We start from the raw sequence: 23,699 nt of genomic DNA, 5'->3' as shown, positions 1-23,699 counted from the left end.
AGGAAAGATCTTCATTGGGGTAATCACATAAATGGGATCGTAAATAAAGGGTACCGATCTCTGCACATGGTTATGAGGGTGTTTAGGGGTTGTAGTAAGGATGTAAAAGAGAGGGCATGTAAGTCTCTGGTAAGACCCCAACTAGAGTATGGTTCCAGTGTATGGGACACTCACCAGGATTACCTGATTCAAGAACTGGAAAAAATCCAAAGAAAAGCAGCTCGATTTGTTCTGAGTGATTTCCAACAAAAGAGTAGCATTACAAAAATGTTGCAATGTTTGGGTTGGGAAGAATTTAGAGAAAGAAGAAGAGCTGCTCGACTAAGTGGTATGTTACAAGTGACTTTAAGAGGGGGCAGTGACCTGTTTTGGATTGGTCGTGGTGTGGGGGGGGGGGGGGGGTGCGAGAGAGTGGGGGAGTGACCCTTGATGTGCTGTTCTCCCTAGATATGTCTTGAGAATGAGGGGGTAGACGACCTCGTAAAGTATGAGAATAGTCACTTGTAACATGGTAGCCAACCAGGCAAATTCCAAACTAAATAGGTTTATCAATCTTAAAATTAAAATATCCAAGTTGTCTAAAGATATAACATTTTTAAAGCAATGTTTAAAACTAAAATTGATCCCAAAATTTTTGAAACCTACACAAAGAAAGAACTTAACCGTCCCAAGTATGAACAAAGTCCAAGATAAAGTAAATGTAATATGGTTAAGGAATGAAATTAAGTCACTATACAAGAAGAAATCCCAATTGAACTTACAACTATATAAAATTCATTTAACGGTAGCTCAGACATTAACCCCATTAGAATGGAATTCTTTCCAATTTCACGTAGACTACAAATTGATGGTTTTACTCGACAAGAAGCAGGCCACTTTAGACAAGAAATTATCACATTTAAAAGAATCTCAAACACTATCCATTGTACAGAATACAGATAAACAGAGAACAACTACTTCAAATGTTCACACACCCACAATTGTTAATTTAACCAACGTGCAGTTTTCTGGAACAGAAATGGAACTCCTGAATAAAGGTCCAAAGTATAACTGGCCTAGTGAAAAAAAGGACTTAGATATTATTACCACAGTGGCTGAGGTAGAAGCTAATATCTCTAAACTCCCCTTTGAAGTTCAAAATGACATTAGATTTGACATAAAAAAGAAACTACCTACACTAGCTAAAGAACTTAATGCTAAATCCGACTCTAATCAAAAATCTTTACTAAGTAATTTGAGAACGAAAATAGAAGACAACAACATCATAGTCACAATAGCTGACAAGGGAGGGTCTATGGTGTTAATGGATAAGGACCATTACATAAAAAAAACTGAAGAATTTTTTAAGGATAAGATTTATACAGTAGTTAGCAAAGATCCTATCGTAAGAATACAACGTAATTTAAAATCTCTAATTAAGAACTCCACATTCCTTCTCAATGAACAGGAACAACAGAGACTGATCAACATGAACCCCAGCATTCCAATAGCCAGAGCCCTGCCTAAAATCCATAAAAACAACATTCCCGTACGTCCGATTATTAACTGCCGTAATAGCCCTACCTATAAAGTTTCCAAATATATCCACGGTTTTCTCAAACAACATTACAAGTTTAATAATAAACTTCCTTTAAAGAATTCAATCAAATTTTGCGATATTTTAAGTAAATTTGACTTACAACCTAACCATATAATGTGTTCCTATGATGTCATAAACATGTACCCAAATATACCTACTAAAGAAACAGTCAAAATTATCTATGACAATATTTCAAAACATAGCAGCCTGAGTAAGCTGGAAATTGATGAATTTATGAAGATCCTGAATTTTGTATTGAATAACAACTTTTTTTCCTTTAATGGCAAGATTTATCAACAGACTGGCTTAGCCATGGGTGACCCTTTGTCCGGCATCTTGGCCGATATTTACATGGACTCAATAGAATACACGAAAATTAAAGAACATATAAAAGGTATATGTTTATGGCTGAGATTTGTTGACGACACTTTTGTAGTTATTGACAAAAATGTTACTAACAGCGACGAAGTTTTAGAGATTTTAAATAAAATTGATCCTAATGTAAAATTCACTAAAGAAGACGAAGTTAAACAGTCCTTAAATTTTTTAGATATAACGATCACGCGCGCCAATAATACTTTCGATTTTCAAATCTACAGAAAACCCACACAGTCTCCTATAACCATAAATAATTCCTCTTTACATCCTAAATCTCAAAAACAAGCGTCATTCTATAATTTAATACACAGAGCCTTAAAAATCCCACTATCCCCTAACAACTTAAAAATAGAATTAAACTACATAAGGAACTTGGCCAAGCTTAATGGGTTCAAGGTTGAAATGATTAACCAGTTAATCAGTAAAGTTAAATACAAACTATCCACGAATCTCATTCCGGATAAACCTAAAAAAACTAGTTTCGCTACGTTTACATACAATAACCCAGCCATCCACCAGATCGCCAACACACTGAAGAAATACGACACTAATATTGCTTTCAGAACAGTCAATACAAATCAAAGTATATTTTTCAATCATAATAAAGTCAATTATAAAAACAGCCGTTTTTCGAGATCTGGTATTTACAGACTCACTTGTGCTCAGTGTGGATTTAGTTATATTGGACAGACTGGGCGCAGCTTTCATACGAGATATATGGAGCATTATAATGCCTTAAAGCACAACAAATATTCAGCGATGAGCTCACACATGAGTGAAACAGGACATCAGTTCACATCAATTGATAAAGATCTCACTATTCTAAAATGCATAGGCAAAGGAAAACTTATGAATGAATTAGAAAATCTTTACATCTTTTTAGACCAAGCCTATAACAAAGACCATAATCTTAACGATATCACGGAAACAAAAAATCCTTTATATGAGCTAACTCCAAAGTTATTAGGCATGGTGAATTCAAAACATAATACAATCCCGCCAACTTTTAGAACTTCTTGTTCTAAAGCTTCCACCACCTCGTCAAATGATAGGCCTGCCCATCTTGCTCCTAACAGCCCGCCAATAACAACACATGCGCGCAAGGATCCACCCACCATTACCCCCCCTCCATGCCCTTCACTGCCTCAGCCACACCGTTATAATACTAGAAGTCGAAAAACCCAGTCAAGCTAGCGTTGCTGTAACAACCTGACGTACTTAATACGCTCCGTACGAGTAAGTACCGCATTAGCCATCTTTGACGTACGGGAAGTCTCTTGTACAGTACGGTATTATTAACATACTTTCTTCTACATTTTGTTTCAGACAATCCTGAACATTTCTTCCAACACATGTTTCAACGGAATTATATATCAACTTGACTATCTTTTAGATCCATTCGACTCCCATAATTTCCGAACTCCGCTAGCTTTGACATACGTTTTATCACAAGCATCGCCTCTACAGAAGTTCCATTTTCTTCTTGACTTTCAGATATCCCAATCATATACATTTTAAACTTGTTTATTACATTCACACTTCCGTTTTAAATAACTGAAAGTGATTTTACCACCTTGGATTCAACTTGGGAATTGAAGAAACATCCCCCTTTGATGATTGTTTTTATACTCAAGGCTTTCACAGTCTTAATGATATTATAAAAATATGGATCCATTTTAGTTTTGGACTCTCAAAATCTCATGTTTAATCACGTTTTAACCTTCAAACTGTTAATTTCACTCTCTTTTAACATACTTTGGTGCATTATCGTTGTTTTAGATGTTATTGTATAATGTTTTACGAAACCATTTTTCAACATTTTAACCTATAATTTATAAGTATATGTATTATTATTATTTTTTAAGATTGATATAGGCTGATGATGCCCCTAAGGAGGGTGAAACATGTACCTTTGACTTTTATGTATTATGTATAAAAAACATTTGACCATATGAAATAGTGGATCATATTGTATTGTATTGAACAGGTGGACTTATAATATTGTAATAATACTTGAGACATAAGTGGTATGTTCCGAGCTGTCAGCGGAGAGATGGCGTGGAATGACATTAGTAGACGAATAAGTTTGAAAGGTGTTTATAAAAGTAGGAAAGATCACAATATGAAGATAAAGTTGTAATTCAAGAGGACAAACTGGGACAAATATTCATTTATAGGAAGGGGAGTTAGGGATTGGAATAACTTACCAAGGGAGATGTTCAATAAATTTCCTATTTCTTTGAAATCATTTCGGAAAAGGCTAGGAAAGCAACAGATAGGGAATCTGCCACCTGGGCGACTGCCCTAAATGCAGATCAGTATTGATTGACTTGAGAAATTCAAGAGGATCTAAAAACAGTTGGATTCGAAATTACAGATGGAGAGATTAAGAATAAATTACCACCTTTCTTAAGAAACACAAATTTTCAACTGAAATGATGCATAGAAGGCCTGTAGAGATTTCAGACGAATTAAGAACACTGTGATCAGAATGAATGAAGAAGTACTGAGCAGATAAGAATCGAACAGTACAACCTTCAAAGAAAAAGTGTACATGGAAGGCTGAAGTGGTCCAATGTGACCAATAAAGTTAATAATAATAATAATAATAATAATAATAATAATAATAATAATAATAATAATAATAAATGTTATATTTTATATAGTGTGTTGAATGATAGAACATATCTCAATTAATTTCTATTATATAAGTAAAACCATAAAACGTTACATTACAACTTCAACACTCGTGTTTAAAATCTCACAACTGGTTGATGTAGTAACAAGGTTAAAACAGGTGATGCAACAGGACAAACAATAACAACCGGGGGTACCACAAGGCAAACATGAAATTTACTGGAGAAGCACGCCATGTGAATTCGCTTGGCAGGTTTCTGAACTAAACTCAATATTCTGTGTTCAAACAAACCCATATAGAGACATGGCAGTTGATGGATTTGTACATAAAAATGTGTGTTTACAGCAAATGATTCATGATATGTATAAATCTAATTCTTGATCAAAATGTCACTTGACGGGTTTCTGAAATAGCCTAAACTATTCAATTATTATACTGGTACATAGAAGAAACACCACACTGACACAGACAGGTCTTATGGGATGATGGGATAGGAAATGGCTAGAACTATGAAGAAGCAATTGTGACCTTAATTAAGGTACAGCCCCAACATTTGTCTGGTGTGAAAATGGAACAGGTAATTTCAGATACCTGGATGCTTATCATGGAGTTCGCTTTTTGGAACATTAGTAGCTTAGACTAGAGCACTTTTAAGAAAATGATATACAGTACCTGGTTCCGACACTCGGCCTCTACATGTGCTAATTTGGTTTGAGCCAACTCCAGCTCCAGCTCGCGAATGCGTTCCTGAGCACGAAGCATTTGAGGATCCACATTACTTTTGGTGTTAGCTAATGGTGCTGCTGTTTGGTCTACATTTACAGGCTCTCCTAACAGTTCACAACATCTTGAACAATTCTTTAGTTGCATCTAAAAAAAAAAAAAAAATCTAAATGTAAATTCTCCTGTAATCATGGAAGTTAAAAACTACAAGAAAAAGAAATCATATTCAACCACACTTACAGACTAATTTTAAATAAAAGTTAACATTTAATCAGCCCGTCTATACTATTTATTACATATCATTGGCTTACTTCTAAAATCTCGAAGAAGTAAAATAGTGTTTGGTTGTCTTACTTATCTACTTTACATTGTTGAATAATAATAATAATAATAATAATAATAATAATAATAATAATAATAATAATAATAATAATAATAATACCCTACCACTCATTAATTTCAATACACCACAACTGTTATCTGGTATTTCAGATATAAACACAAAACAAAATGTATTTCTCCAATAATATAATTATATAAACTTAAATATATATAATACACATACAAACATCATAGATACCCAGGTGAACACTACAATGCATCTCATTACTGGCACAATCAAATCTACTCCCACCCAGTGGCTACCAGTGTTAAGTCATATACCTCCTCCAGATCTCAGACGTAAAGATGCTCTCCTAAGAGAATTCAGTAAAATAGTGAATAACCCAGAACTCCCGATACATAATGACATCGGCGATGCGAATATTAATCGTCTGCGTTCGAGAAAACCACCAACTAGAGATGCCACGAACGTGTGGAACAGCAACTACCAAACTTCAGCTGAATGGCAGAAGAAACTTAATGACAAATACTGCCCGACAATGCCTTCTGTGATGAGGCGTTATAATTAATAAATAAACTTGAAATCTGACGCTGTACGTCTTCGTATATCTGTATAATATATTTAGACTTTTAGTATGTGTTGTTGGACCATTTGCACGGCACATTTTACATTCCTATGTTGGTAACATAGTGTATTCAACTGCCTGAAATGTGTACGTTAACGCCATCTATGCGCACACAGTGGAACTTGTGGTGAGTTTGAATGCTGATACACAGATAGCGCGTGACTCACTGAACTGTCGGGTGTTGCTCTGAGCGCTCTGCAAACAACTGTCTGCCTGTCTGCTATTTGAACTTACTGGAATTAGACACCTTGTAATATCTACGATATATTGCAAGATGGATTTCGTTGCTACGGGAATCGGATAAAGTGGTGTGGTGCATCCCTTTTCAGGGATGAGTTGTCAATATAAATATTTAGTTATATTTTAATTTGATGAAAAGGATGTAGAGTTTAATGTAGTTTTTGTGTCGTGTGACAGGTGGTTGCTTGGTGCACTGTTCATTTATGGATTACTTGGTAATTTTGTGTTCTTCATTTCTGTATGTAATGCCTCTCTTATTTGTGGATATTTGTGCGTATCGTACTTTGGCATACTTATTTTTTGTGAGGCGTAATTTATGTTCGTTTCATTTTCATCTTGTGCACTTGTATGTTGGAGCCGTCGTATGTCACACCTGCCAACTTTTGAAAAGGGCTATCAGTAAAACTCATGCGCGACAAAAAAATCTAAGGATTTTCGACATACCCCGGCTTGACAAAAATATTAATACTTTTGGGCTACAAAATGCAATAATTCATGCTTTAAACAGAATATTTCAATGAAATCAAATCTACTTAAATCATAGGCCAATGATTTGTAGATGAAAATAACAATCAAGAAGAAATCCATGTTAAACAGCAGCAGGCGTGGTGAATATTAGTTTGGAGCATACGTAACAGGACATCCTTGATAAATTAAGCAGATTACATAAAATCAGCTTCATGGTCCGTATCACACTTTTGACCATTAAAAATTGCCTTAAGCAATCATTGTATCAACTAGGTGGAAAATAAATAAATACTTAATTGTGAATGAATTAAGCAGATACGTGATAATCGAAAAAGGCTTTACACAATAAAATTTGTTTAATGTAACACAGGCAAGAAAAAATATAATACACACTGCAAATCACATCTACTTACATCGTAGGCTAATGATTTGTAGATGAAAATAACAATCAAGAAGATTAATTAGGTGGCAAATGCAACCTAGGACGGCAATACCTGGTTGAACTTCCTTCAGAAGTGCTGAAACCCCATTTTTGTGTCCTATCATAACAGGAGCATTGTCAGAGCAAAAAGCCACACAGTTTTCAATTGGTATGTTATGAGAATTCAGCTGTGATGAAATGAAATGGCGTATGGCTTTTAGTGCCGGGAGTGTCCGAGGACATGTTCGGCTCGCCAGATGCAGGTCTTTTGATTTGACACCCGTAGGTGACCTGCGCGTCGTGATGAGGATGAAATGATGATGAAGACGACACATACACCCAGCCCCCGTGCCAGCGAAATTAACCAATTAAGGTTAAAATTCCCGACCCTGCCGGGAATCAAACCCGGGACCCCTGTGACCAAAGGCCAGCACGCTAACCATTTAGCCATGGAGCCGGACTCAGCTGTGATAACATGAGGTTACCTATGTTTTGCCCTGTTGAGTCCCCCCTCTAACGCTGGTGTGGATAGCACAGTGCTCACACGGAATATCGTAGAATGCAACAACAATAGGATACAATTTGGCATTCGTATCATTGCTTCCATGTGTTGCCAAAGAAAATGGTCCATTCTGAAGGCACTTAACAACATCAGATGATGCATTTTTTTGCCATTTTGTTTACAATGCATGTTGTTTTTGTGTGACCACAAATGTATTTCTTTGCAACTTCTGATGTGGGAAACTTCTTAAATAAAGCACCAGCAAGACCAGCCGCATTTAAAGGCACATTGTGTTCCAACAAAAAGGAAGTAAACAGACACTCAGACCTAATTATGTCACTGTCAACGTTTCCAGACTTGGCAAAAAAGGCGTTCATTTTCTTGTTGTCTTCCTTCGATTTAACGTAACTTGCGTGTTTACCGCACTTCACGTGATTACTTAAATTGTTTCTTCCACCATGTGCAATATTAATATCACACCCACATACTGTACAAAAGGCAATTTTTTCTCCCTTTCTTGATTTTAGTATGCACGGAAATCAACAGAATATGATTCTTTAAATGTCTGGAAGTATGTTTCTTGTTGGATTTATTCATGATGACCTATAATAGGAATATACCGTATGAAAATGTCAGAAAAAAATGTCTATATCCATTCAAACATCGAAAGGAACCTGGATCACTGACCGTCACCTAAAATTATAACAAACACTCAAGGCAGTCAAACACTTCCTTAAAACATGGTAAAGCACACAAAGCCTTAAAAGATTAAATGAACACGACGCCAACCTCGTGATTGAAGAATGTGCACATTGTAAAAAACATACACACGTGGAACGAATGTATAGTCCGCGCACCTTTTATCGATATATCTTTATACGGGGTGTGGAGGAAGGAAGGTGCTCTCACGGTTCCGGTTATACTGCCAACTGAATGAAAATGAAATCTGAATTGAATCGATAATATGATCGATCGTATCAGTGACCAACTTCATAATGAAAAGGTAAAGAAAAATCGTGACATACTTAAACGACTGATCGATGCAGTGCGTTTTTTAGCAAAACAGGAACTACCATTTCGCAGACATGACGAGCCTGCAACTTCCGTAAACAGAGGGAATTACATCGAACTTCTACAAATTATAAGTGAATATGATCCTCTTCAGGCAGCTCATCTGAAAGACTCCACCACTTTTAGGGGGACGTCGCCTGCAATCCAAAATGATTTAATAGCAGAAATAAATTCAGTAATTGGGAGAAAAATAAAGGAGGAGCTTAAACAAGCAACTTTTGTGGCAATAATGTTGGACGAAACGTCCGATATTATTAATAACTCACAACACTCTACTTTACTCCGTTCTGTAGATGAAAGTGGTGAAATTCATGAGAGGTTTCTTCGTTTTGCTGACGTTAGTAAAGATCGCACTGCTGGAGCTCTCTTAAACCATTTCTGTGCTATTTTAAAAGAGTTCAGTTGTGAGGAAAAGATTGTGGCTCAAACATATGATGGTGCTGCTGTCTTAGCCGGTTATGTGAATGGGCTTAATAAACTACTTCAAGACCAGTATCCATATGTGACATTTGTGCATTGTTATAGCCACCTATTGAATTTAACACTACAGCAGTCTGCTTCAAATTCAAAGAATGTACAATTTTCTTCCAAACAATGTCAGAACTTGCTGCTTTTTTTCAAAGTCTACAAAGGGAACAGTTGCTCTTCAAGATTTTGTTCAGAAGAATTTGCCAACAGTAGCGCTAACGAGATGGAATTTTGCTTCACGTCTTATTAATACTGTGAAGGAATATTATGATTACGCTGGTGAAATTCTTTCAACATGTACAGGATACTTCAGACGACTGGTATGAAGACACTACATTGAAAGCACAAGGATTTTTGGTTTTTCTTACTCAAGTTCAACACTAGATTTCTGCTGGCAGTGTTCTCCAAGATTTTTTCATTCTTCGATACCGTGTTCAATATTTTACAAACAAAAGGTCTGGATATTCAGTACTGTGGCCAGAAGGTTGAGGAGCTCTTTTTAAATATCAAATCTATGAGTGATGAAGATTTTGATAGTTTGTATGGACATGTTGATACTGAAATTGATGTTTATAGAGGACAGCCGTGATCTAAAAATTGAAGAATTAATGATGAACCAGAAAAATCAAAATACAAACATCTATTCAATGAAATTATTGACAATGTACTTGTCCAAATAGGAGAGCATTTTAAATGCATAAAGAAATTTGTGTTCTACTCGCTGTTGGATTGTGAGTTGTTTGAGAAGCACAGAAATAGGTTTCCAGACAGTGATGTTATTGCCCTAGAAAAGACCTATGGGTCATTTTTTGACATTGTTCGCTTAAAAACTGAATTAAGTGTGATGTATTCATCTTCTGATTTTACAGAGAAAAGTGTTTCAGACTTAATGCAGTTTATGCATACTAATGAATAAATTGTACATGGGTATGCCAGAAATGTTCAAGCTCATCAAACTTGTAGAAACAATTCCTGCTACTACATCCTCTGCAGAACGTTCTTTTTCAACACTGAGACATATTGCAGATAGACTCAAGGTCAGGAGAGGCTATCATCATTAGCTATGTTGTCGATTGAAAAAGGATTGCTTGCAAAAATTAGATTACAGTCCTCTTTCTATGATGAAGTTATTGATGGTTTTGTAAAGAGAAGCCACAGGTAGAGTTTGTTTTCAAGTAGGAAGATCTAATAAATAGTTGCAATTTTTCTGTGTACATAGTTTGACGTTTACTTGTTTAAATTATATAATCACTGGCTTGTCATGATTTGTTAATAATTATAAAATGTGTCTGATTGTTATTCTTTTGGCCATTCTTGAAGGTGTGACGTAACCAGTGTGATTGCATGTTCATGTAACCGATGATTAAAATGTTCATGTGATTTAGTGAATATTGGGTTTATAAATTTTATTCATTCAGAACTGTGCATGTCCTACCCCACCAACTTTCACGAATGGAAGAGCAAGCCTGATTTTCATGACCAGCAGTTGCCCCTGCCAGCAAGATATAGCAGATACATTGGATTCAGGAGGTCAAATGGACTGTATGACTATGGACCTATCTAAGGCATTTGATAGGGTAGATCATGGGAGACTACTGGCAAAAATGAGTGCAACTGGACCAGACAAAAGAGTGACTGAATAGATTGCCTATATTTCTAGAAAATAGATGTCAGAGAATTAGAGTAGGCAAAGCTTTATCTGACCCTGTAATAATTAATAGGGGAATTCCTCAAGGCAGTATTATTGGACCTTTATGTTTTCTTATATATATATATATATATGATAGATGTAAAGAAGTGGAATCAGAGATAATGCTTTTTGCAGATGATGTTATTCTGTACAAAGTAATAAATAAGTCACAAGATTGTGAGAAACTGCAAAATGACCTTGATAATGTTGTGAGATGGACAGCAGGCAATGGTATGGTGATAAACGAGGTTTAAAGTCAGATTGTGAGTTTCACAAATAGGAAAAGTCCTCTCACTTTTAATTACTGCATTGATGGGGTGAAAGTTCTTTTTGGGATCACTGCAAGTACCTAGGTGTTAATATAAGAAAATATCTTCATTGGGGTAATCACAGAAATGGGATTGTAAATAAAGGCTACAGATCTCAGCACAAGATAATGAGGGTATTTAGGGGTTGTAATAAGGATGTAAAGGAGAGGGCATGTAAGTCTCTGGTAAGACCCCAACTAGAGTATGGTTCCAGTGTATGGGACTCTCACCAGGATTATCTGATTCAAAAACTGGAAAAAATCCAAAGAAAAGCAGCTCGATTTGTTCTGGGTGATTTTCGACAAAAGAGTAGCGTTACAAAAATGTTGCAAGGTTTGGGCTGGGAAGACTTGGGAAAAAGGAGATGAGCTGATCGACTAGGTGGTATGTTCTGAGCTGTCAGCGGAGAGATAGCATGGAATGACATAAGCAGACGAATAAGTTTGAGTGGTGTCTTTAAAAGTAGGAAAGATCACAATATGAAGGTAAAGTTGGAATTCAAGAGGACAAATTGGGGCAAATATTTGTTTATAGGAAGGGGAGTTAGGGATTGGAATAACTTACCAAGGGAGATGTTCAATAAATTTCCAATTTCTTTCCAATCATTTAAGAAAAGACTAGAAAAACAACAGACAGGGAATCTGCCACCTGGGCAATTGCCCTAAATGCAGGTCAGTAATGATTGTGTGAAACAGTGAGTGATGTGAGAGGATATGGAGGAACAGGAACTATATAACGACAGAACCAAATGGCAAGTGCTTGTGAACCACACCCAGGAAATGGAGCAAGTGAATGATGACAACTGTTTTCTAATGTATATACAGACACACTAAGGGAATAATTTAGTGGTAAGTAAGAATTTTGAAAAAATAAATGGAAACCTCTAATATTTAATTACTGTTAATCAGGTGATTGCTAATCAGGTACCATCTTGTTAATAACCTGGGTCCATGTTAAAACAATAAGGATTTTTGAATGTTACTGTCATCTGTTACAGTATGATCCCAGACTGATTGTATAGAAGAAGTCTGCTGTAACGAGTACGGCAGCTAACGAGAACCTCGTTATAATGACAGTTTTTGTCTGTCCCTTCAAAATTCATATACTAAACTGTTTATTATCCTTTCGTTACAGTGAGAGACCTATCACTGATGCATTCGTTATTATGAGCGATTAAGCGTGTGCGATTTTTTCCATTACCAACATTTATGAACCCAGCGATTATACTGCATGCGACTGATCATCTTCGGTGTCCTTTCGTCGCTATGTCCACTAGCAAGTGCTCTCGTCGACATTTGAAGGTGATGTTGGAGTTGATTAGTAATACCCGTCAACTGCTGTTTCATAAAGAAAAATGGAAGTTAAAGAGAACATGTTTTAGTAATAAATGCGTAAATAACATGTCCGATAGCAGTTGTTAAGTCTTAAAAATAAAAAATGAAGTAAACATTCGCCTAATTTTAATGCTAAATACTGCAATTAAGTAAGAATGGGATACACCTTAAGATATGACAGAGTGCATCATTGATTTCAGAGGTTAGTTTTATATTTTACCGCATGTGGTAACATTTTGGAAAGGCTATTGACATGCAAATGTATAATGAGCGAGAAGGTTATCATTTCTCTACTGGCGCTTGAAATATATTTTCATGATACATATAGTACGGTTAAGTTAGGTTATTACATGTTATAAATCTCATCTTTGCTCCGTATTGAAAATTTACAGTTCAACAACAATAAAGGTGTTTTAATTTAATCCACCTATTCCATACTTTTATTTACACTTATAGTGGTTACATAAATAGACTCATAGATAAATGGGACATGTTTTTCCCTCAATTAAGGGCATCTTCAGCCTGAAAACAATCATCAAGAGTACAACTAATATTAAAAGTGGAAGCTAAAAGTTTAGCCAGTTATTAAAATTCAGGACATAAAAATGTGAAAAATGATACAATATATAAAGATGCTAATGGAAACACTGTCAATGATTAAACTATAATCTTGTCGGAGACTAAAACTTCTTCCATTAAAATTCTAATTAAAACAGTTCATTTAAAATGTTCATTTAAAATGTTAGTGGAAAACCACTTCCATTTTTAATATTAGTTGTACTCTTGATGATTGTTTTTAGGCTGAAGATGCCCTTAAATGAGGGCGAAACATGTCCCATTTAACTGTGAGTCTATTTATGTAACCACTATAAGTGTAAATAAAAGTACTGAATAGGTGGATTAAATTAAAACACCTTTATTGTTGTTGAACTAAGGTTAGGTGACCCTGTTTGAATAAGAAAACTGAACGTTTGCCATAAAATGCGATCGGATCATGTTTGGTATGGTATAGTTTTATTACAAGTTATAAATCTCATAGTTTGGTCTGTATTGAGCAACATACACCTTCCTAAAAGAATGTTTTTTTTTTGTGAGTCCACCTCTTCAATATATTATGTTTTTTATTGATTTACATACACACTTTTACATTATTGTTGTGTCGTAAGCGGGACATGTTTCGCTTAATTTTTAGGCATCTTCAGCCACTGTTCCTACTACCTAAGATCAAAATAGCCAAGATCCTGGGTTTTATTTAATAACAAAATACTTAAAATGGCGTAGGGATGTGGTGACCCCATCGCCCAGTGGGAAACCACTGCAATCAGCTACCCGAGTATTTGCGGGAAAACCATAACGTTCGCGGGGTATGGAGGAAATGCCTACTCCCAGTCCTGAACAACTAGGATGAAATAAGGCAAAACGCCTTCTTCACAATTTATCTTTCATCACCCATCATTCACCATTCATCACCTTGCCAGATCACATCTGGCATTGTAAGCCCTGACTTCGGTCAGAAATGTATTGATCATTGATCAGACAATCAGCCTATTATGATTAGTCTTCTAATGAAATATCCACCGGTTTGGATACACACGATCATCAGATCCAAACAAAGACACCATTCGGATACGGTGGGGTGTCACATGGAAGACCAAGGCGAGTCGGAGCGCCTGCAACCCATTAAACAACATGCAGACCCATCCGATCAAGAGGAAACTTAAATTTAATAAATCAGGACAGTTCTCATATTTCGCTACAGTGAACATAAATTCATTAATGAAAGTGGGCAAATTAAAACATCTCACAGACGTCTTACATCAACATAAGATACTGATAACTGCTCTTCAAGAATTGTGTAATACAGATCAAGACCCCCTTGAGTCAGGGGGATATCGCCTATACAAGGGTCCCCCAGGTGAAAGAGTACTAAAGAGTGTTCCTCAGTTTGGAGTCGGCTTTTTGGTTCATACTAGTATCTTATCAATTGAAGATTTTTCTTCCACCTCCCCCTGAACGGCATTGATGACAATCAAAGTAGAGAATAAAACGTACACATTGATAAACGTCCATGCTCCAACGAATGAAAAAAACAGGACCAACAGGGAAGACACAGACAAATTTTGGGAAGAACTAGACCAACTATTATCATCCATTTCCGATAACCATATTAAAATCATGCTTGGCGATTTCAATGCTAAAATAGGCCGTGAGAAAAAGTTTCGTAATGTTGTAGGTCAGTGGCCAGCTCATCATCTAACTAACAGGAATGGTCAGAGATTGATCGATCTTTGTATTGATCATGCGCTACTTTTTAAAACCACACGATTCAAACGATGACCACATAAACTGATGACTTGGAAGTGCCCTAATGTTAAATTAGGGGAGTTCCAAATTGATCATGTAGCTATGGATAAGAACTATCATAAGGAAATTTACAATGTGAGGGTCCTCCGTGGAGTGGACATAGATTCAGATCATTATTTGTCCAAAATTAAAAAAAATTAACTCCAAAAAAGAAACGCATTCTCTCCAAATGTAATAGGAAGAAAACATATGACCCTAGCTATCTCATTAATAATAAATTATATTATGAACAATCTAAAACCTATCTAAGTGATGATTTGGGAACGGTAATTAACAAGCTAAAAACCATTGCTGAGGAAAACGCTCCCGTTAAAAAGAGGAAAAAACATGCTTGGTGGAATGAGGAGTGCGATGCAGCAATTCAACACCGACACAAGGCATGGTTGATTGATCAACAACGGAAAACAGAACAGTCATGCGAAGAACTTGTTGCTGCTAGAGGACATACGGCTAAAATCATCCGAAGGGTTAAGAGAAATTATCACACGGAGATGTTACACTCTATTGACGAAGCATTTACTCAACATAAGACAAGAGATTACTATAAAACATTTCGGCAATACCAAACTAATTATACTCCCCAACACTTCTAATGAGAGATACTAATGGAAAACAGGCACATACTAATCAAGATAATGCGGAAATTTTAGCTAGATACTTTGAGAACTTACTTAACAGTGAGGAAACTTCAGAATATCTGCAATATGACACACATCCAAAAAATAGGATACCTTTAGAAAAGGTTACACCGCCCGTTTAAATGAAGTACGAGCAGCAATTGATTCCCTTAAAAATTATAAAGCATCGGGAGAGAACCAAATCGTCGCAGAGGTATGGAAGAATGCTAATGACCAAACCGTTCAGAATCTACATAAACATCTTATAGATATTTGGAATACTACTACAATGCCTGAAGAGTGGAATATGGCAATAATTCAACCATTGCATAAAAAGGGCGATAGATCTGATCCAAATAATTATCGGGGAGTATCATTATTGGATATTACATATAAGATTTTATCTAAGATTATCTATAACAGAATACAGGGACATCTTGACTGTGAACTAGGGGAATATCAAGGTGGATTTCGTCCAAGAAGAAGCTGCCGTGACCAAATCATCAGTTTAAAATGGATTATGAAACATCATAGATCTAGAAACAAAAATTTAGTTATTACGTTTGTTGATTTTCAAAAGACGTATGATAGGATACATCGTGAATCACTGTTGAATGTCCTTCAGGAATTTGGTCTACATTCCAAACTTATTAGCCTGATTGGTATGACTCTTAAGAATACTCAATCTAAAGTTAGATTCAGAAATGAGTTATCTAAATCATTTGCAATTACAAAAGGCCTCCGCCAGGGAGATGGACTTTCGCCATTATTGTTCAATTGTGTATTGGAAAAGGTCATGCGAGAGTGGACTAAGGTATGTCCTCCAAAAGTCAAAATTGGAAAAAATATCAAACTAAATTGCTTGGCATTCGCGGATGATCTTGCGATACTGGCAAATGGTTTTGAAGAGGCTAAAGTTCAATTGGAAGAACTTGCAAATGTAGCGAAAAAAGTTGGATTGTAAATTTCGTATGATAAAACAAAAATAATGCCTACTTTCAGAACTTTAAATTCAGAGCTATTATTAAATAATAATAAATGAATTGAAATTGTAAGTACATTTAAATATTTGGGTGAAAATCTCACTTGGAATTGCAATGAAAAACCATCAATAGAGAGCAGAATATATAAACTGAAGCAGGCACAATGGATAACTTGGCCTACATACAAAAATAAATGTCTTTCGATTAATGCTAAATTTAGGCATTATAACTCTGTTATTAAACCAGAAGCAACTTATGCTTGTGAAACATTATTTAAACTCAATACTAGATCAACAACAGAATGCTTACAACGAGTTGATCGAAGGATACTCAGGACGATCATAAACAAGAAACATCAGGTGGATGGACAGTGGAGATTGTTGCCGAATGAGGTTATCTATCGGGAAAGTGAGTCCATCACAGACACGATGAGAAAAAGAATTGCCTTTTTTGTCATATATTTCGACTAAGTGATAACAGAGTTTTAAAACAATTATTTAATTATTTTTGGAATAGTAAATCAAAAAACAATTGGTTTGTTCAAAGTGATTTGGAGGAGTTGAATATTACCATGCAAACCATAGAAAACAGAGGCGAGAAAGGTATTTTGAAGAATAAATGCATCAGGCTTCCTCTGACCACTGTACAGAGGAAACAATATGTTATAACAGATGCGGACAGAGCAGCCAGGTCAACCAGACTCAAGACTTTTTGGGAGAAGAAAAGGAAGACAAATTTGTTGTAGTCTGATTTAAGTGCTCCAATGTGGGCGTAAAATCTGTAAATAAATAATAAATAAATAAATAAAATGGTTAAGCTGATATGAATTATTTTAATTTCAAAAATATTTTTAAGTGTTTTATATGTTCTATAGAAACATCCGGCTGATGTGAATTGTTATGACTAGCGAATACATGTGCTATATATACACTACGTGATCTAAAGTATCCGGACACCTGGCTGAACATGACGTACAAGTTCGTGGCGCCCTCCATCGGTAATGCTGGAATTCAATATGATGTTGGCCCACCCTTAGCCTTGATGACAGCTTCCACTCTTGCAGGTATACGTTCAATCAGGTGCTGGAAGGTTGCTTGGGGAATGGCAGCACATTCTTCACGGAGTGCTGCACTGAGGAGAGGTAGCGATGTCAGTCGGTGAGGCCTGGCACGAAGTCGGTGTTCCAAAACATCCCAAAGGTGTTCTATAGGATTCAGGTTGGGACTCTGTACAGGCCAGTCCATTACAGGGAGTTTATTGTCGTGTAACCACTCCGCCACAGGCCGTGCATTATGAACAGGTGCTCGATCGTGTTGAAAGATGCAATTGCCATCCCAGAAGTGCTTTTCAACAGTGGGAAGCAAGAAGGTGCTTAAAACATCAATGTAGGCCTATGCTGTGGTAGTGCCACGCAAAACAAGGGTGGAAGCCCCCTCCATGAAAAGCACGACCACACCATAACACCACCGCCTCGGAATTTTACTGTTGGCACTACACACACTGGCAGATGACGTTCACCGGGCATTCGCCATAGCCACACCCTGCCATTGGATTGCCACAATGTGTACCGTGATTCGTCACTCCACACAATGTTTCTCCACTGTTCAATCGTCTAATGTTTACACTCCTTACACCAAGCGAGCCGTCGTTTGGCATTGACCTGCGTGATGTGTGGCTTATGGGCAGCCGCTCGACCATGAAATCCAAGTTTATCAACTCCCGCCGAACTGTCATAGTACTTGGAGTGGATCCTGATGCAGTTTGGAATTCCTGTGTGATGGTCTGAATAGATGCCTGCCTATTACACTTGACAACCCTCTTCAACTGTCGGCGGTCTCTGTCAGTCAACAGATGAGATCGGCCTGTACGCTTTCGTGCTGTACTTGTCCTTCACATTTCCACTTCACTATCACATCAGAAACAGTGGACCTAGGGATGATTAGGAGTGTGGAAATCTCGCGTACAGACTTCTGACACAAGTGACACCCAATCATCTGACCACGTTCGAAGTCCGTGAGTTCTGCTCTCTCACGATGTCTAATGACTACTGAGGTTGCTGATATGGAGTACCTGGCAGTAGGTGGCAGCACAATGCACCTAAGATGAAAAACGTATGTTTTTGGGGGTGTCCGGATACTTTTGATCACATAGTGTATATATAAAAATATATTTAGCTTGCATACAATTGCTCTGTCTAAAAAAAGGGTGAGTTTACAATTATACATTTGACAAAAACATAATTGTTATGCTTTAAAAACTTGAGATGACATTGGTTGGTTTGGATTATTTAGTCTGTAATATCCAACGTGCGTGCTCTCACTAGGATCTTCATGGACTTGAGTGTCACCTTCAGAATAAAATTTGGTGGCGTTTTCGTAAGATATTGTGTGATCCGTTGTCTGAACATTGCTTTATGGTAATTAAAATTATGTAAAATCTTGCCGTCTGTTGCTGTGTGGGATTGAAGAGGGGACTTCTCAAGGTCGTTGTGACATTTATTGTGGTCTTGTTGCTTCTGTTAAGGTTTGATATTGGTGGATTGAGAGTCTGTAACGAAAAACTGTGTCTTAGTTGTGAAGTTTCTATGTTAAACCCGTTGAACTTGGCTATGTTCCTTATATATTGTTATTCTTTGTTGAGGTCGTTAGGTATGAGGGGTATTTTAAATGCTCAATGTATTAAACTATAGTAGACCGTCTGCATAACGCGGACTGATACAACACGAGGCGCATGGAATCAGGTATCGTCAGTCGGACAGAATGTCACAAGAGCCAGCCAGCCGCAAGAGAGGCGACAGGTTGAGGAAGAGTCCGCTAAACATCCCCATTTTATACTTCAGTTCATACAAACCTCACAACTAACAAGGGAACACATACATGTGTTACAATCGGATCTGGTTGAAATTTGGTAGGAATATTCGTGGGAGGCAGTAGAATGCTAAGATGAAAACTGCATGTGCCCAGCGCAAGTTTAAATGCCAAAATTGAACAAATAAATAGTCGTAAATTTAAAAGTGCCGTGGGAGTATCGGGGTGTGGCGGAGAAGTAGGGAGGAGCGAAGCAGTGGTCGTGAGCCAGCTGGGCTGTGTCGAGCTGCGCCAGCAGCCAGGCAGCGTACAGTCGGGCTGCTCGCTCAAGTCGAATGAATGACCACCCCCTCTCCCCGCCACTCTTCTTTACTGCACCGCAGTTCGCACATACCTCGTATCTTCCCGATTAGAAACGTCAAAGCAGATCAAGAGGTGCACATTGATTAGTCGTCCGATGAAACAACGTTCTTACAATGACAGGTTAAATCTGACGTTCTTATAGTCATTTTTATGAATGGGAAGTTTATATTTACTTTAACCTTGTATGGTAATAATTGATTTTTTTACACCTAGATACAACAAAACACCCACTACAGAAGTCATTTAATCCATGGCATGTAGTAGAGTGCCTTCAGAATTGTTTTGCAGAGTGTGACAAAAAAGACACCCCATTTTCTGAAGATGAAAGGAATTTGGGATTGGAATTATATCGTAAGTAGATCAATCTATTTATATGTATTTACTTTTAAGAGACAAACAAGCATTCACAGGAACTGCGTTCTTGTCTCCGTTTTACAGGTCTAATTACCGACAGGGTTTTGGATTACAAGTAATAAATCTCATTGTAGACCGTATTGGACATCAGATTATGAACATTAAAATAAGAATAATAGTTAACACAACCTTTCCAATACTTATCTTTCCTTATATATAGGATATAAACATTACAACAAGCGTTGTAAGATGGGACATGTTTCGCTTAACTGTCATAAGCATCATCAGCTGGAATAAATCTTAGCCTAAAGTTAGGTCAGGGTCCCGAACCTAGTGTCCTTAAAATATATGGCACCCTAAGAATCAACATTTACAATTAGAAAATCAAATTAGGCTTAAAACTAGTGTGAAAAAACATAGAATGTTACAACATGGCTAGGAGAAAAACACACAATCGTGTTGAAACATTTCCCATCTTACAATGCCTGTTGTAATGTTAATATCCTAAATATAAGGGTTTTGGATACCGATGTGACAGTCAAACTGGATGGCACATTGGATATGTCAGATGATGACTTTGTTTTTGAGGAAGACAATATTGAAACACCGATATTTGACTCGTCTCCGAAAATGTTGCTCCTAACCCTGCATCCACAACAACGGCTGAACGATGCCTAATCCCAATAACTTATAAGAAGAAGGTCATTGAATATTGGCGAGAAAAAGGTGGGAAACAGAGGAGCTTCGCATCAGTGAAACACAGGTTTCGTAAATTAAAGTGCCAGGAAGAGCTTTACAGGTGGGAGCAACAACTGGAAAACGGTGGCACAATGGGAGAAAAAAATAAATTTGTTACAAAGAAGACTTATCAAAAGTTCAAAGAAAGTAGACAATGAAACAAAATTGTTCATGATATAAATATTTAAAAAATGGACATTAAAGTATGCTCGTCTAGTTAGCTACGACACGTTTCGAGCGTCTCATTCCTGGGTAATGAATTTTAAAAAGTAATTTAAAATTGGATCAAGAAAGATTTGCAAATTCGTATCTAAAAAATAACAATTTGAACAAGAAGATACAATGTGACACTGTTTGTGGAAGAAGTATCGCAATTAATAGAAAGTCACGGCCCAGAGTGCACGTTTAATACTGATCAGTCTGGTTTTCATGAAGAGTTCTATTCTGGCAGGACCCATAATGAACGAGAAGAAAAAGTCGTATTAGCGGAAGCACAATCTATGAATTCGCTAACTCATACGTACACAATATAGCCAATAATTTCGGCAGATGGACAACTACTCCCGAAGTTACTAGTGGTGTTGAAAGAAAAAATTGGCAAATTTGGTCCTAATATAGAAAAAACTATTTAGCGCACCAAATGTGTACATTTTGCCTTCAAAGACTGGAAAACTGACGAAAGAACTTGTACGGAAATAGTTACGGGATGTTTATTGTGAGCTAGTACCAGAGTACAGTCTTTTAGTTCTCGATTCGTGGACCAGACAGGAAGAAGAAAATATTTTAAATGCTAAAATTGGGAGTAAGAACATCATTAATGTTCAAACAATTCCGAAAGGAGCCACTGGACTTATCCAGTCATTAGATGTTTTGGGTTTCCGCATTTGGAGGCAATTTATTCGTATGTTGTACGATTTAATTTTGTTAAACTCGTTAGACATCAACGTACATTTAAGGAACAACCTTCTATAAGTGCAATCTTTGACGCACAACCAGTTCTCCTCTCCGCGATTTCGTAGCATGTTGGTACAAATGTGGCTATGTTAACACATTGCTGACCGGATGCTTGAGCTTGTCACATACCCTGTGGACCGGGCATCTTTCTACTAAGCATACTAGGGTGCACTTGATTATAAAAATGTACGTAAATATTAAACCAGTCAATTTTTATCTTTAAAGTTGGTATGAGTACTCAACCAATGCCCCTAGTAGTAATTCAACATATCTAAGATAAGCAAGTAAATGCGTGTTCATTCAACAACACATCATTAATATTTACATCGTTGTTATCGTCAGAGTCACTTGAATAAATAAGCACACTAGGTAAATTACGGCGTGTAGAGGCTTGAATATCACTTCCACTATCACTCTCACATTTAGTTTCCACTAATTCATTATCACTATATCAATTTGAACGATCATCGGCATATAATTCTTATCGTTGTCAGCTAACACCGTATTCTGCGGGCGCTCCATCTTGTCATTGACTGAACCAGCAGAAAGAAAGTCGACGTTTCGAAACTAAATCAAAGAATAAAAGAGGCCGTGAATAAAAGAAAAGTGGCAGATATACATCTACGATTTATTCTACTCAATGTGCAAGTTCGAAAAAGTTCAATATATGGTCAAGAGATGTCACAGGAAGACCAAAAACAATGTCGTGAACAAAACCGAGATTTCTCGGGGCCCGTCACCTACCGCTGGTGAGCGTACTACGAGATTTCTCGGGGCCCGTCACCCATGTGTTAAAAAGAAACCTCCACAATTTGTTAATCCAGTCGATCATTGTTTTAAAGAAGAGCATTCCGATAATCAATGTAATACTTGTGAAAGCGACAGCGCTGTAAGATGTGCATGGTGCACACAGTATCTGTGCCTTGTTCACTTTTTTTGTAGAAAATCACTATTGCACTAATTACGAGTAACAAGAACTCGGGCATGAATTTTTCAAACCTTACTGGCATCGTTGTTTAAACATCATCCTTTGTACACTTGTTTCATGTGCTGTTTTCATATTTACGTTTTGCACATCTGATCAGGAAGTTAACGGGAACACGCTAACTATACGCTGCCTGTCTGCCGGCGCGGATCGACACAGCCGGGTTGGCTCACGTCTGCTGCTTCACTCCTCCCTACTTCTCTGCCACACCCCGATACTCCCGCGGCACTTTTAATTTTACGACTATTTATTTGTTCAATTTTGGCGTTTAAACTTGCGCTGGGCACATGCAGTTTTCATCTTAGCATTCTACTGCCTTCCACGAATATTCCTACCAAATTTAAACCGGATTCGAGTGTAACACATGTATGTGTTCCCTTGTAAGACACATTTTTTTCGTTACAGACTCTCAATCCACCAATATCAAACTTGAAGTCCCCTCTTCAATCCCACACAACAACAGGAGACAAGATTTTAGATAACACTAGCCAACACGATTTTGCGGTAAAATAGAAAATATGTAATTCTTATGGAAATCGCTGCCCTGATTCCGAAAATGCTATTTTTTTCCTATCGCGCCTAGTTTTGATGCAACTCGGTGTTTTAGTATCTGCATGAATTCGTAAGATGTAATGTTGAGAGATGTTCTCGTGCAACTTTTTTTAGAATACAATTATGTGATTTGATTTGATTTGTTATTCTTTGCATTTTATTATAGGTTTATTGCTGTCTAAATTTTCATTTTG

The 23,699-nt window shown here is 37.0% G+C and overlaps 1 protein-coding gene across 4 annotated transcripts in view; it reads right to left on the bottom strand.

The window, feature by feature from the left end:
- Positions 1–23,699, bottom strand: part of GAPcenA (GTPase activating protein and centrosome-associated) — a 316,010-nt gene that overhangs the window by 25,442 nt on the left and 266,869 nt on the right. For all 4 annotated transcript variants that reach the window (XM_067138159.2, XM_067138162.2, XM_067138164.2 and 1 more), the window contains one exon: positions 5,268–5,465. In XM_067138159.2, coding sequence (XP_066994260.2) covers positions 5,268–5,465 — 198 coding nt within the window. The remainder of the gene's footprint in view (positions 1–5,267; positions 5,466–23,699) is intronic.

Source organism: Anabrus simplex, chromosome 1 (assembly GCF_040414725.1).
Source record: "Anabrus simplex isolate iqAnaSimp1 chromosome 1, ASM4041472v1, whole genome shotgun sequence".
Classification (NCBI taxonomy): Eukaryota; Metazoa; Arthropoda; class Insecta; order Orthoptera; family Tettigoniidae; genus Anabrus; species Anabrus simplex.
Note: the sequence above shows the minus strand (reverse complement) of the source record. Positions and strands in the feature narration are given on the sequence as shown.